The following is a 15,491-nucleotide window of genomic DNA, read 5'->3' as shown; positions in this document are numbered from 1 at the left end:
TGCATTTAGACTATCTTTCCATATCCTATCTCTGTTGGTCTAAGGAAAAGTAATTTTAGATTATTTCAGTTATGATTTTTCAAGTGGCTTACATTCTTCCCATTTCCTATGAAGCTGAATGTTACAAAGTATACTGAAATATGGTTTACTGTACCTCTAAACCTGATTACTAGGTAGCTCTTAATATTAGTGTAAGTAATAACTGGTATTTCTATCAACTGTGGTTAAATTTTTTTAAGAACTGTGGAAAATTGAAGAACTGATAAAAAACATCAGTGCTTGTACACATTGTCATTTCCTGTACGGTTTGTGTGAACTGTTTTCGTGGAAGTACCATTCCTATTCTAGTAAATCCTTTGCAGTATTTTTTTCTTCTGAGATGTCTGCAAGGCTCTCAGTCAGGTAGTTATTACAGTGAATGGTGTTACACTTGTAATATTTTGAAATTATCAGTTGTGCACTATGAGATAGTAAGTACACAGTCTCACTACAGTTGTTACTGTGTTTTTACCATTGTTCTCTTCTCTTAACTGCCTATATTTGATTTCTTATCTTCATTTAAAAAGCTTGTGTGGGTGGAAGGGGCCACTATTCTGTTAGCATACAAATGGAGACAAAATCTCTTAACTTGTTACCTTTTTGGGATTTGTTCCTTTGTCTAGTTTGAAAGTGATAGGATATACTTCTTTTCATTTCACTTTCAAGAAATTGTGCAACAGTACCCCAAACCTAGATACACAAAATTTTTCTCTTTTCAGCTTCTTTAGTCCCTCAGGAAACTCTGCACCTCTGTCAGCCTGCTACTGCTTTTTTTATTTAGCTAGAACTTTCCTGCTTATTGGGGAGAAGTTACTGGTATATGAGGCTTATTTAAAAATTAAATAAAAATTATAACAGCATAGGTTTTACAGATTAATTGATATTTTAAGAAAAAACCTGCAAGTTTGTCTAATGGTTACATTTTAGAAATGTTATATGCTGTAGTTGCATTTATGATGCACCTCTTCTGAGTCTAGATTTACTTTTTAATAGCTCTGCAAGTTTGCTAAAAATCCTAATATGCAGTGTAGCATCTGTTTGTCTATTGGCTCCTTTCAGGAAGTGTTTGTGCATCATCCATTTTAATTTAATAAAACGAGGTAGCTAACCTAAATACATGCATTTTGCTTATAAAAGAATATACCATTAACTGCTTTGACCTTTCTTGCCATTAAAATCCCTGAGCAGTTGGTTTGGCTTTTAATTTGGTTTCTTTAAAAGGAGTTGCAGTCTGCTTCCTAAATTTTTCTTACGTTGATACAGAAGTGCAAATAGCGTGGTTTAAATTCTAGTTCAGTCTTGTGATAGCTTGTCATTTCCAGTCAGCACCTATCACCCTACGTGATACTGGCCCAGAGGAGTTTGAGAGGATGAACTCCCCCTTGGTGAAGGATACAATTCCTGTTTGCATCTTCCCAGCAAGTTATCTTGATGTCTTTGAGGTGGATGAATCTAGTGATCCTCATCTCTGAGACAATGAGAACATGACTTTCTTGCTGGTCTTAGTCATTTTCAGGTGTATGTGTGGTGAGCTTTTAGCCTTCTGAACTGGATACTGTAGTGTCCAGAGATGTAAAGGGGAGGAGGCTGTTCAGCTATTCAACATTCAGAATGTCTGCATGCACTGATAATGTTGCTACACACCTCACATTTAAACAGTAAGCGAAGGTAGGAAGGAAACAAACAGTATTATCCCAATGATGACATTGCCAAGTGAGATTGAAATCTGGCTAATGATCCTCCTGTTTAAATTAGTATGAGACAAGAGCAGATGTTCACATGAAAAAGTAGGTGCTAGAGACATGGGTGTTGAGTCTGCACAGCACTAAGGTACGCTTGACTTGCACCTGAGCATCCTTCCCCGTGTGTAGTTAACAGTGCACTCGTGTCTGCTGAGAATGGGTGTTGTACAGAATACTTCTGGTACTGACTGGAAACTCTGCCTGCAGCAGTCGTCTGCCATTGAATGGTTGTATATAAGGCTAGAGCAATTGTTATCATGGCAAAATAATAACACAGTTAGTTGCTAAAATACTAATGCAGATGACTAAAAAAATCCCTCCAAATGACACAAACAACAAACAAAACAATCAGATTAACATTTGCAATTGACAGTGTGGCTTCCTTCTAAAGACTATACATTTTAGCGTGTAACAATTTTGAAATAGTTACTGTGAGTTCCTGTAAACCGGATCATAATAGCTTTGCAAAATATCTCTTCTTGTATAAATTAAAACCTTGGCTGTCTCTAGGTTAGCTTTGTTTTGCTCAGCACTGTAAACATTTCAGGTAGTGTTGCACTCAGATTTTTTTTTTCTTGTCTGTCCAAACTAGTAATAGTAGATTATTTTTCTTCACATGTGCATTTTCTGAGAAACCTTAACATAGAGCTTTAAGGAGATGTCATGCTGAACAACAGTCTGAGAAATAAAAGAATCCTTACTACAGCAGTATTCAGAGATCACTAGTGTGGCTTGAGGGTATAGAAGTCTTTAAGTTTCTTCTGCTAGCAATCTCAGCAGATTACAAGTATTTTATAAATCTGGGGCTGGAGAGAGCCCTGTGCTGCAGTCACAATGAACAACTTTACTTTTGTTTGAGCAGAGACTTCTGCTATAAATGTGGTGGCTTATGGCTTTGCAAATATGAGTGAAAGCACAGGAATATGTTATGTATTGGCACCTGATGCTTTCAGATCTTTCAAGGAAATTTAGAGAATGTATTCATGGCTAAATAGTTGTTAGCACTGTGATGTTACAATACCACTAAACAGATCTACTTCCTGTGTTAAAGTACTATTCTTGGTGACTCTACTTCTCTGACCATTGTAATTTTTTGATGTGTTCATAAGACTAAGAGAATACTGTCCAATGAGACTACTTCACTGTATGTACGTATCCTTAAACACAAAGAACTATGTTTAAATTACAATGGCTGTGTTAATAGTTGCAGTGGCATTTGCTTAAAGCTGCCTTTGAGCATCTTACTTGAAGTCAGTCATGTTTCTCTCTTATTTTTGCTAATAATACACACTGGCAGTTGGCTGAACCAAATAATATGCTACACAAAAAAAAAGTGTAAATGGACACAACTTTCACACCATTCTCACAACATTGTAAATCCAGCTATTTAACACATAGCAGCCCTTTTTATACACATAATTTAATAGCACAAAACTTGTCTAAGAACTGTGAATGCTTATGTTGAATATAACTAGCACAAATTTATCCTTGATTTTATGGTCAGTAGCACTTCAGTTGAATTGAAATGCGCAGGAAGACAAATGCTGCCCTGCACAATAACCATACTTTCCAGGGACCTGTTCTAGCCACACATCATTAGAGAGAAATTTCTGCCTATGTAATGTATAATATATAAAAGAAGTAGTTTCTGTCCTACTGTCTGTGGGGTTTCTTGTCTGTTAGCACTGAGGGACACAAGGGAAGCATGAAATAGCCTGCTGTAAAATAGGGTGAAACACCATGCAGGATGTGAGTTTGAATATCAAACGCTAACAGCATTGCTAATTCAACTCCTACCAGCATTTGAATTGCTTAGGAGCCTCAGGGCTGCTATTATATTGCTTATTGCTTTTACTCTTCAGTGTTGCATGGAGCAAAATTATTCGCTTCAGTCTGCCAAAGGAATTTTTAAAGATCTTTGTATTGTGAAATGTGGAAATTTCAGGGTGTATCTGTGCTAATGTCAACCTCAGAGCAAAACTGATGGAGTTGATGAAATATGGAATTCAAATGTTCTCTGAATTTTAAAAAAATGGAGGTCTTCAGCTATGTTGCCCTGTTTAATATTAGCTAGATATATACATAACTCAGATTTTTTTCCTTGTCAAACCAAGAAACAGGATACATCTGTAGCTTCTACCTTTATCTTGCTTCTCCTCACTGTGCTTGTGAAGAGAGTATTGAATTCTTGAATATTCTCTTGAATGTTTTTGTATTTGAATATAAAAATGCTAGTAAATGGAAGTCAAAACATCTCAAACTAAGACCAGCAAACCACTGTGAAAGTACGTCTCTACTTCCTAAACAAATTAAACTTAGAGGGATGCCATTGTATGCAGTAATACTCATTTTTGTGGTAAAATTGTCCCCATTTTAACTTGGACTGTGTTAATCGGTCTTGGGGCTTTTATTCCAGCAACATTACATAGAGCATGCAAAATCTTATTGATCCCAAGGTATTTTCTCAATACTGCTATTAAGCTTGTAAATGAATGACAGCAGTACTTGTAATTAGGAAGCTTTTGGACTACATGACAATAAAGTGAGGTCATCATAAAAACAAGGCAGTCTGGATTTTGCTTCTAATGTCTTGCAAAGTCTGCTAGCTTCCAGCAATAGTTTCATTTGTCTAGATTGATAAGTTGCTGCATATTAATAATTTAAAATGTACTGTTTCCTTAAAGCAACAGTACTGCTTTTGCACTTAAAGGTGGAAATACCTGGTATCAGTGTCAAAGCACTCTAGCGGATGTGGCTGTCTATCACCAAAAAACACAGCATTTTTTCAACTGAGGCCTTGTAACCAAGCAGCTCATTTGCTGAAGAGACTTCCGTTCCTTAACTAGCACTCAATACTCAGATTTTGTGCTCTAGGTTCTTAGGTTTGACATTAAATAACTGTTCTACCTGCTAATTTTTCTAGGCAATACACAATCTGCCTAAAGGGTGTGTCTTATGTTGTTCAGATACCAGCATTTCCCGTGCTCATGGGTAGCTGTTTGCTTTTCTGGCAGCATCATGCATGCAAAAACCAGGGTGTTCACTAAAACACTGAGCATTTATTTTGATGGATGCTTCAACTAAACTGCTATCAGTAGAGTTATGTATTCTCTTGAGTTTTTCACAGAACTGTGCTGCTACTGGCTGTGCAGAAATTCACAATTAAATATATTGACCTGGTGGCTAAAGAAGCTTAAATTTTCAAAATTTTCCCCTGATAAATGACCCAAGTTGTGATGGCTATCATCTGTGTTTATCAAAGACATTTGAAATAAAGATGGAGGGAGTTACTTGGGAGGAGGTACTTTGACTGGCTCAAAATGAACTGAAATTATTAAAAATGCTGGTTTCATAGTTATAATTTCTTAAATTATGTTGTTTAAAAGGATGACCATGAAATACATTGTTCTAAGTTGTATGTTTGCTAATAAGGTGTTTTACATTCAGATAGAGAGAGATTTGAAAGAAAGATGGGATTTTCGGTTTGCCTTTTTTTTTTTTTTTTTTTTTCTTAAACTGTGATTAGACAATCTTTTAGTTTTAACTACTGATCTTTTTGGGGTGTTGAATCTCAACCGAAGGAGCCCGGCGCGGCCGAGGAAGGCGGAACGCAGGGGAGGTTGGTGGAGGCGCTGAGGCAGATGCGGATTAATCATAGGGGCAACTACCGCCACCTGCTGGAGGAGATGCTGGCCGGGTACCGCCTGGCGCAGCTGCCGGGCCCGGGGCCGCCCCAGGACTCCGCGGGCCCCGAGCCGCCCCCGCCCCGCGCCGGCCCCGCGCCCGCCCCGCCACCGGCAGCGGCCCCGCGCCCGCCCGCGGGCGGCGACCAGAGCGGCCAGCAGCGCGCCTGACACTCTCTGCCAGCTAGCGCCTTGCTCTGCTTCCATCGCAACCTCGGGCGCCGCTAGCCTGCAGGACTCTTTGGCTTCACTGGAGTGATGTGTACAGATTGTTTATACAGAGCTCTCGCTTCCTTAGACGTTCAGCTACTCTGGGGTATTACAGTAATTGCATCCTAAGTTGTGTAGCAAGATTTCACTTCCCGTTTGAGGTTTTGATTTTCTTTTTTCAAATCCTGTGTAACCAACAACAGCAATCTAGCAAGTACACAGAAAGGCATTTGAAAACTTTTTTTTTTTGCGAACATCATTAAATAATAGTTTTGATGGTATATGTTTGCTCATTGTAAAGTAATTTACATCTTAGTTGTATCTTTTGTGGAATTTAATTGAACTATACAAATTCTTCAGGTTTTTTTTCCCCAGCGCCATGTACTGCATGTTTGTGTTTGGTTTGTGTATAATTCCCATTACAGCTAAATTACAAAAGCTGTTGTATTTAGGTTGTCACTTATTAAATGTTTGGTTTTCCTTTTTTCAGTTTAGGTTGTATCCAGTGTTCATCATAAATACTGATTTTTCTAGACAATGGTATTATTACTTCTCAGGTTGTAGCATAGCATATATCCAGAAATGAAAATGTACTTAAATTTAGTACCTAGTGTCAATTTACAATAATTTGTGATCAACTGAAAATAAAGACTATGCTGTGGAATAATATCTGTATGCATATTGACTCTTTTCAGCGAGTAATAAACCTTCTTTGAATTGTTATCATTCCGATATGACTTGAAAGTTTTCATAGCTTCTGATATGAACTCATGGTGTTCATTAATTTTTACAAAGCTTTGAGTGCTGTTGGGTTTGGAGCATTCATCATAATCCTGTATTTGGGCAACATTTCTCAGGTTCAAGCTAAACATCAGCCATATAAATGAATAAACTATTCTTCTAAAGTTTGCCTTCTGCCAAATCTTTTCCTTGTCTCTTGGGGTACAGTACATACGCGTACGTCCATTTGGGTAGGTCGGTGATAACACTGGGACTTTGCTGTAGTGGTAGCTCATCTGCGACTAAGTGCAATCTGGAAGTCTTGTGTCAGTTGTCAGGTCAGAACAATAACACTTGCACAAAAATGTCATTGTTCAAAATAGGTACAGATTTCACTGCCTTAATGAAAATGACCCTGTAGGAATTTCTTTTGGACCAGGAATAACTGAGAATCTGAGTTCTGTAGTATTTTGTAGAGCTGCATTGGTTTTTTTGGTTTTTTTGGGTTTTTTTAGTCCACAGATGTAGTATGTATTGATAGTTGTGATTTAGTATAATTTTAGGTAAATCTTGGTTTTAAATCGTTCTGCTGTAAGACCTTTAACTGAATTCCTGTTTAATAAGAGTAAATTCCATCATGATGTTGACAAACAGGAAGTGTGTGTGGAAGTGGGCAGGTATGGAAAACAAGGAAAATGTTTTCTGTCTTACACTAATAATCTTCTTTATTATGCCACTGAAATCCAAAGTGCAGCAAAATGTTTTCATTTGTGTTGGTGAGTAGTAATGTTTCTCCTCTTCTTTTCCTGTAGGGTTCTGGAGATCTAGAAGATCCGTGGTAGCCTTACAAATCTGCTAAAATGCTTTTGATTCTGAAAGGGGGAAAAAAACTTTTAAATCTGATTTCTTCAATACAAGGGAAAATTTCTGGTGGATTTCCAACATTTTGTGAAATGGGCAGAAAGATATTAGAATTTTCCATCATTTGTTCATTTTTGTGTTTTCTGATATTGCCACTCTTAGCATTGCCTGTACTACAGTATTTTTACCAGCCTCAGGCATACTGATTACATCTGTAATGAACTTTGGCCCTAAAAAAGAAGGAAGGAAGGAAGGAATATTCTCTCAGCAGATCGGTGTATGTACCTGAGGTGCACGGGATTGTAGGTGTACTCTGAAGATACACTGTGGCTTAATGAAACATGCAACACACAAGCATGAGAGAGAGTACAAGTAATTGTTTGAGATGTTTCTTATTTCACTTTACTGAGTTGGAAGGCTTTGCAGCTCTGTGGCTTGGAAGTAATTTCAATTGGGCAATACGCTATCAGATGTGTATTTTTTTTTTCTTTTAAATTTTCCAGTTTTACCTGTATTACCAGACCGTTAGGTTTCCCTGCGGTGTCCAAATTGTGATACGTTGCCTACTGCTTGCTTGAAGATAAGTGTATTTGGCAATAATATATGAAGATTCTAGGCATCTAAAACCAGTAAGAATTTTACGCATGTGTACAACACACCCTTCAACTCTTGCTAGAGAAAATCTTTTTTTTAAAAAACCAAACTGGTGAATTTATAGTTAGTAGTGACTTGCTTTGACATCTCTCACAGCTGCAGGTTTTTTTAAAAATGCTGAAAATTTGCCTTTATTATAATGTAAATTGTGATTATTTTTTTGTTCTATATGTGGTTTTCTATAGTTTTTTGATTTTTTTCAGCTTAAGATACAGACAGAAGTCTTGTGTAATATGGGTATAATTTTTAATTGTTTGCATTATTTTCAAAGTTCAAATTATCACTTTGAGATTACTATAAATACACTTAAAATTATCTATTTTAAATTAAGAAAATATTAGAGATATTTTCATGGGTTCAATGACCTTTCATTTTATAAGCAATGGGCATGGTACAGAGTGGCTGTCATGTAAGGTACTTGAAGATTCTTAGTTTAATTCTATTTTTGCAATAACCTTGACTTTTTTTCTGACTTCTTTGAGTTGTGCATGTAATGAGTCCAGTAAATGCTGAAAATGGGGAAGAGTAAAGTATTTATCTAAAATAAAAGCTATTGGGGAGGGGAAACAATGAATGTATCCATCTGTACATGATTTACATGCTGTGGATGCCTTGTAAACATTTTCCTATTTGTTTAAACTGTGTTTCAGCGAGGATGTAATTGCCCTTGTGTGTAGTTTTAAGCTAATGACAGTCATCAACTGGTTTTGTGTGAAATTAAATTCATGGTATTTTTCTGTAACTTTATCCCCATGGTGAGTCTGTAAAAACCACACGCTCTTTCATACTGATGCTGAAGGCCAGCTTTTCCAGTCATTTTGATTCACTGTGCATCTGATTTTTTTTTTTTTTTTTAAATTTTTTAAAATTTTTTTTTTCTTTTTTCTTTTTTTTTCTTTTTTTTTTTTTTTTTGGTCTAGAGAGGTTTATTGCCACAGTATATTTTATTTATTCATTAGATTTTAGCCTTGTAAGTTAAAGTGTTTTAAATGATGATGTTAGCAGGTATTTGTCCCTTTACTGGTTTTTTTGGGGTTGTTAAAAGATAGGGAATGAAGAATGCAAAATGGTTTATTGTTCAGACTGTCCGCTCTGGTCCAACCCTGTACTGATAGTACCTTCCCAGTATGATATTGTGATGTTTCATACAATACAGTGAACATAACCAACTTGTTATCTTCAATAAAGGATTGCTAAAACAGTGTGACATGCTTTCTATTTTTTTGGGAAGGACTTAAGAGGATGCAAGTGTTCCATATAAAAAGGTAACTCAGTAAGATTTATGAGGTCTCTTAGCTGAAGGATTTCTGTTTGTTCTGTAGCAGATGTGCCCCTTCATCTCAGAAGATCTCAAGTCTAAAAGTGGGCTTCTCTGTGGGAGGAAGGAGAGGGCAAACAACATTTAGTGCTCCTAGGACAAATCCATCCCAAGTTCAGCTGGAGTCTTAGTCCAGCTATGGGAGAGCATTCATTTAAAGACTAAATATTCAGATTAAACTTGACTTTTAGGTCAACTCATTTCTTGAGGTTTCTTAAAGATGTGAACTTAAACCTATGGCATTTTACTGTGGCACAGTTTTGAATAGAAACATCTCTCATGTTAATGCTTTCATGTTTAAACTTCTACAGATTTTTTTTTTACAACTTACTAATGTAGTTTTTTGGCTGAGAGGAAAAGGAGAATGGAATCCTCCATGGTGTTGATAGTTCAGGGTAATAACCTGCCTGAATAGTTAGTGTTACTGTACAGTGGACATTATTACAAACAACCTGAAGATTTTTGAGTCTGTACAAATCTGTTAACTTTGAACTTTCTTGTTGGATTTGTTTGTACAGCATAACCTCTGCATGCTTTCTTCATGGACTGCAATTTTAGTGCCTTGTTCCACCAGCAAGATTTCTGGTGCTCCATGGGCTCCAGTCCCATGAATGCTTCTTTGTTTGGATTTTTTACATTTAGTGGATAATCTCCTTCAGGTACAAGGGTTTATTCCTTGTATCGAAGTGAAGTATACACATTTTCAAAGAGAAGGATAATAACTTGCACAGCCTCATCAAAATGTAAATCAAGACAACTTTTTTCCCCTAAATTATCGCTACTTGCCATTCATGCATCCACTCGGTTATGAATTGTAGTCAATGTTTTTAGTTTAATCGAAATACTGTGTAGATTTCAGCAGCCTGGGAGTAACTTTGCTTGTTGACTTGGTATTCTTAGTGTGAGAAATCTGAATGAATGATGAAATTTGTTCATGTATTTGACATAATTTGTCAACATTTTAAAATTGCATTGTCTTAATTTTGTTGCCGTCTGGTAACTAGCACAAATACACTTATGTAGAACACTGAGAGTAGGAAGTGCCTCTGCAGCTGGGGTCTTTCTGTTGTGTCAAATTTGGCTTGATTTCATTTTTATGACTTCTCCTGTAACACAGGCAAAGTATTCCATGTCAGTTCTCAGATCTGCTCTCTGAGCAAAATAAAGATCTGTTTTAACTGCTCCTCATTAATGTGTTAAGTGGGATAGGAGGTAATGAAGTAGATGCAAATATAAGTGATGTCTCGTAACTACTGTGACAGTCTCCTCTTAATAGGCTGAATCTTGTGGCTATTTGAACCTGCCTTCAAACCTTTACAAGGCTTGCCCAAAATATCCATATTTTTCATGGCCCTAAATGTGAATCTGATGCTGATGTTGCTATTTGGATAGTTTAAAAAAAGACAAACCAAAACATAAAAGCAACAACAACAAAAAAATCCAAAACTACAAAACCAAACCAACTGTTAAGTTGTTGATTCTTTTAGCAAGTCAGAGGCTGGCTATTAGTGGCTAGGTGGTTTCTTGGTGTCATGTGTAAAGTGGAGTTCAGTCAGCCACTTCATCTCTGAGCTTTTGTATACTGTCAGCCATAATCAGTGGCTTGAATCTTAAAAAGCAAAATTAGCCCCAGAAAACCAGTTGTTTTTCTTTGGCACTTTGAGCAGAAATCAAAAGCAATAGCAACTTGAGATTAGTTTCAGCATTGACCCAAACAGTGATAGGCAACTTTTACCTCTGGAAGAGGAAGCTAAAAGCAGTGCTGCCTATCGTTAGGTATAGGCTTACAATGGCGCAAAAAAAAAAAAAAAAAAAAAAAAAGCCACAATTATAAGCAGTTTTTGATTATCAACTAATATGCAGTTTGTTGGCTTGAGGATTGTCTGAAGGCTTGTTGCTTTTGGCTCTTTATAGTTATTTTTTAGCTCTAAACTGAAAATGAAGTTGGAGGGAGATGCAGTGGTGCAGGTAAGTAACTCCATGGGATACTCCCAGAGATGAAGGCAATTTGACGAAACCACAAGAAAGGACCCAAAGTCACTGAATTTATGCAGTCTAATCCAGGTAAGTATGCAATTTATGCAGCTGAGGCTCTACCTCTCATACCTTTGTAACCTGTTTTCTTTGAATGCCAGTCTGGACTTGTCCTGCCTGTGTTTGTTTGGGCTCTGTTGCTGTACAGACCTGACTCAGCTTTACTTGGTTTGTGCTGTCTTATGTTCATACCTAGCTGCTTCTCTGTTGATCAAAACACAAGCAGCTTTTGTATTTTAGCATGTCTGTGCCTCCTGTTTGTGTTCAGCTCACCGTTGGTGCTCATCTCTCATTTCCGTCATTCACTCTGTTACGTCACCAGTGCTGCTATGCTTTGCTCTTTGTACGTCTGAAAGAAATATTCTCCCAAAGACTTCGCAATTCCTTCTTCAGAAATCTTCAAGTTCTCCTTTGCTTTGATGGGTGGATTTAAGGACTGGCTGGAATTGCTGAGATCTTCCTTCTGATTCTGCCCTTAACTTTCCTTATTTGTCTATATGCAGCTTGGCTGGGAATTTCCAGAGAAAAAGTCTTTGCTGTGCTGATCAGTGATTGCTATGACTAGTGGCTGAATTAACATCAACTAATGATTGCATCAACACCTGCTTGTAATCCTGACAAAGACTGATAAGGGTTCAGGTCATGGGGTTGGGCTGATGGGAGAAAAAAAATAAAATTGGACATTTGCCATCAGTTGAATACTCTTTTTTCTGAAAACAGTTATCCTTCCCAGTAAAGGATGAAAAATACTGTAGTAGGAATGAATACATTCTAAATTCTAAGGACTTGTGGCAACTAATTCAAACTGTCTCATTGGATATAATTTTTCTTGTTGTGTCAAGTCTGCTTCAAAAATAACTTTGACCCTAGTTTTCTGCCTTCTCAAACTTCTGCAATCGAAGGTGAGTTGTGGGGAAGTTGAGTCTATGGTTCAATAGTGTTCAGTGTTGTAAGGACCCTGCCCTTGACATTTAGAAAGCTGGGATCAAGTTTATGAGACCCCTGATGGCAATGTTGGAAGTTTGTCTGATCTTTAAATATAGAAATACTGATTTTTCTGGCCTTTTTCAGGTGGCTTTTGGAATATGGTTGGTAGATGTGGGGTATTTTTGAACAAATATTGTTCAGAGAACTTATATGCAAGGTTCTGTCAGAAAGAGACCGAATGTGTTCTGCCTGTATCATTTTGAAGGAGCTGCAAAGCTCAAGTGAAAGAAATTGGACAGAAATTCATAGAAGGAAAATTCTCTCCTGTGAGATAAAACACTACTCTTGGAAGTTAGCATCCAAGACTTAGAAGGAGAACCCAAAAATATTTGTGTAAGTTACATTCCTTGCCAGACTGTTATATTTTCTCAAAAAATCCCCGAATTGTCCTCTTAAAAAATATGCAAAAGAGAAACTGGTGAAAATGCACTATTCTATACTGATGTATTTTAGCTACTTCTTTTGGAGGTGAACATGTAGATTAGTAAATATCCTACATTCAGAAGTTAGTTGAAAACTTAAAAGTAAATGCATTTTAACTTTGAAGTAAAATGCATATTTAAATTGAATTAATGAAGAGATATTTCCCATTATTTTTTAGGGAAGCTTCTTAACCCCATTCACATCAAATTAATTCTGTGAATATTGTTTGGTTTTTGGTTTTGTTTTTTTTTTGGCAGGTTATTCATGCAAAATGGTGAATGCCTACCTAATCTTCAAGTAATTTACATTATTTAATTTGTTGTTAGTAGGGGAAACTGGAAGATGTGAGGGATTTTTTTTTTATTCCTTTATCTAATGGTCATCTTCATAAAAGCATCTAAATTTAATGGTACAACAAGGATTTTGGCCTGGGTATGTAAAGTAGACATGTTTTCCCAGTGTGTTTTAAATAATAATATTACAGCTCTGGGGGCAGAAAATGTATGAAATGAAACCAAAATACTTTTTCCAGCTCAAATAAATCTACATTTACTTTGGAAGGAGATAGTTTTTGGAAATACTCTGCTAACACAGCGTCAAGGTGTTTGGAAGTGTAGTGATTTACAAGAACTTCAGTGTCTGCTCTTAGTACTTTTTATGTTATGCTGGCTGTGAAGTTTTAAAATGGTGAAATATATTTTACATTCATGTCTTCATTCTTACTTGTCCTTATCCTAAAAATATGTAGGAAGTTCCACGCTGCTGCTTCAGAGATTACAGTTATTGCATTTAACTTCACACTCTATTCATTAAAAAAACTCAGAGGTCCAAGCATGGCAGTAATTGCAGCAACTCCTTTACATGCTGTTACCATATTTCAAGTGCTTTTTATGTGAACTGAGAAAAAAAAAAACCCAAACCCAACAAAGACCAACAAAGTTACATCTTTAAGATGTGATTTCTCGTATTATCTTAGTAGTCCCTATGCTTTGAATTGCATTAAATAAAATTGTATAAAATAAAGGGAAAAGAGAAAAATATGTACCAAATGTGTATTATGTTATCACTGACTTGAAGATGTTGTACAGCTGTCTTCCAGTTCAGCCTGTAGTATTCAAATATTTGAAAGATCTGTCTTTGAAATGCAAGCAGGGCATCCACTCAGAAGAGAACCAGTTTGCACTGCTCCCCTGTACTTGGTGCAACAGACTCCCAGAGAGCCTAGCAGAGCTAGCAGTCTGAGAGCTGTGAGAAACTGCTTCATATATATATATGTATGGAATGAAAAGCAGAAACTTTAGTGCTTTATTTATCCTGGGAAGGGGGAATGGTGTGTGTGATACTTCATCTTTCCTCTGTTTGAGTGGATAGAATGGAGCGGGGCATTTAAATGTGAATACTTGCAGGGTGTAGGGTTGTTCTTCTCTGGTTCACTAGCGTAAACAAGTGAGGTGCCAGAAGTATTTTTTGCAGATATAAAATGTGAGATCTGGCACTGAAGAGCCCATACAGTTCTGTGGATCCATGAAGTTCAAAATGGAAAGGCTGCTGTTTGCTGCAGGTGATGCTTTCTTCGCCTTGCACCAAGCAGTGCTTTCACACACATGGCTGGATCCTTGAATGCCAGACAGTTCCAAAACAAAACTTGTTTTAGGCAGTGTTTAAGAGGGTAGTTCTTAGAGTTTTAATAATTCTTCTAACTTACAGGAAATAAAGATTGTCTTCAGTTTCAGTTGTACGTTCAGGTGACTATGAAATTAAGGTGAAGTTCTGCTGCCTGTGTCCACACTGAATGGTATATGTGGAAAATACTTCTCATAGTTGTGGAATGTTTTCTTGATACAGAGGTCTAGTCTGTGCTGGTCAGAGAGCCCCTTCCCTGAGTATAGACCCTTGCATGTGCCAGCTGTTGCTGCGCTGTATACTCGATCCTGAATTGAAGATGAGGATTTTTATTGGTTTGGGGCTTTTTAACAGAATATGTGCTTTTGGTTCGTTGGTTTCACTTCCAATGCTCACATTGATTTTTACACACATTACTGCTGCTGGACTGTTAGTGGTCTGATGTGGAATCCGTGAACTGTTGGTCAGAAGTAGCCATTGTTAAGAGCCTTAGGGTGCAATTCCAGTAGTGGAGAGTGAAGCTTTCTGTACAGACTGGAGATTTCTGATATGAACTGAGCTCTTCCAGCAGGAAATTATTTCACAGGAGCATGACCTGAGCAGGTTTCATCATGGAATACCTGCCACTAATTTGATACTTGTGAAAAAACAAATTGTTTGCAGGAAGGCCTGTCTTCATGCACTGAGAGAAATGGGGCAAAGGAGTAAATTTATATGGAGTACCATGTATAGCTGTGATACTGTGCGTGTAATTCCTGCGGGTGGGGAAGCTGAGGTACTATGAAACGCTGTACATCCTGTATGGTATGGCAAGATGTGTGCTCATGTAGTGACAGCTGTTGCATGACAGCCCCTTCCAATAAATCCTTCATCCTTCCACAAGAGGAAGTGCTTTGTGCTCAACAGACCAAAACCTGCTCCTCAGATTGCTCTTCAGTGGATGTAAATTTTTCTCAGAGATAAGCCCTGGCAAAGGCAGATGTAGCTTTTTGGGTCTGTCTCTTTGGTAACCCAAAGGATGGATGTGCTTGTGATGTGTGATGCCATTTTATTTTTTTGAGCTGCTGCTTTGCTTCCTGTTGGGCTGCCTGGCTGTGCTGTCTGTATTGCAGATTTCCCACTTCAGGGATGTTTCAGTAACACAGGGTCTCCCTTGAGTTGCAGCCATCCAAACTTCAACAGTCTGCTATTATTTAA

At 37.3% G+C, this 15,491-nt stretch overlaps 1 protein-coding gene across 6 annotated transcripts in view; it reads left to right on the top strand.

Annotated features, from left to right (window-relative positions):
* The window catches only part of PPM1B (protein phosphatase, Mg2+/Mn2+ dependent 1B), a 59,170-nt gene extending 50,057 nt beyond the window's left edge, over positions 1-9,113 (top strand). For 3 of the 6 annotated variants that reach the window (XM_066316084.1, XM_066316085.1, XM_066316083.1), the window contains one exon: positions 5,363-6,579. In XM_066316084.1, the coding sequence (XP_066172181.1) occupies positions 5,363-5,635 (273 nt within the window). In that variant the 3' untranslated portion in view covers positions 5,636-6,579. Of the gene's footprint in view, positions 1-5,362; positions 6,580-7,206 lie in introns of those variants that run through there. The other 3 variants (XM_066316087.1, XM_066316086.1, XM_066316088.1) reach the window with 2 other exon arrangements.
* The last annotated feature ends 6,378 nt before the right edge of the window (positions 9,114-15,491 follow it).

The sequence above is a fragment of the Sylvia atricapilla genome, chromosome 3 (assembly GCF_009819655.1).
Source record: "Sylvia atricapilla isolate bSylAtr1 chromosome 3, bSylAtr1.pri, whole genome shotgun sequence".
Classification (NCBI taxonomy): domain Eukaryota; kingdom Metazoa; phylum Chordata; class Aves; order Passeriformes; family Sylviidae; genus Sylvia; species Sylvia atricapilla.
The sequence above is the reverse complement of the archived record's forward strand: the minus strand, read 5'-3'. Positions and strand labels throughout refer to the sequence as shown.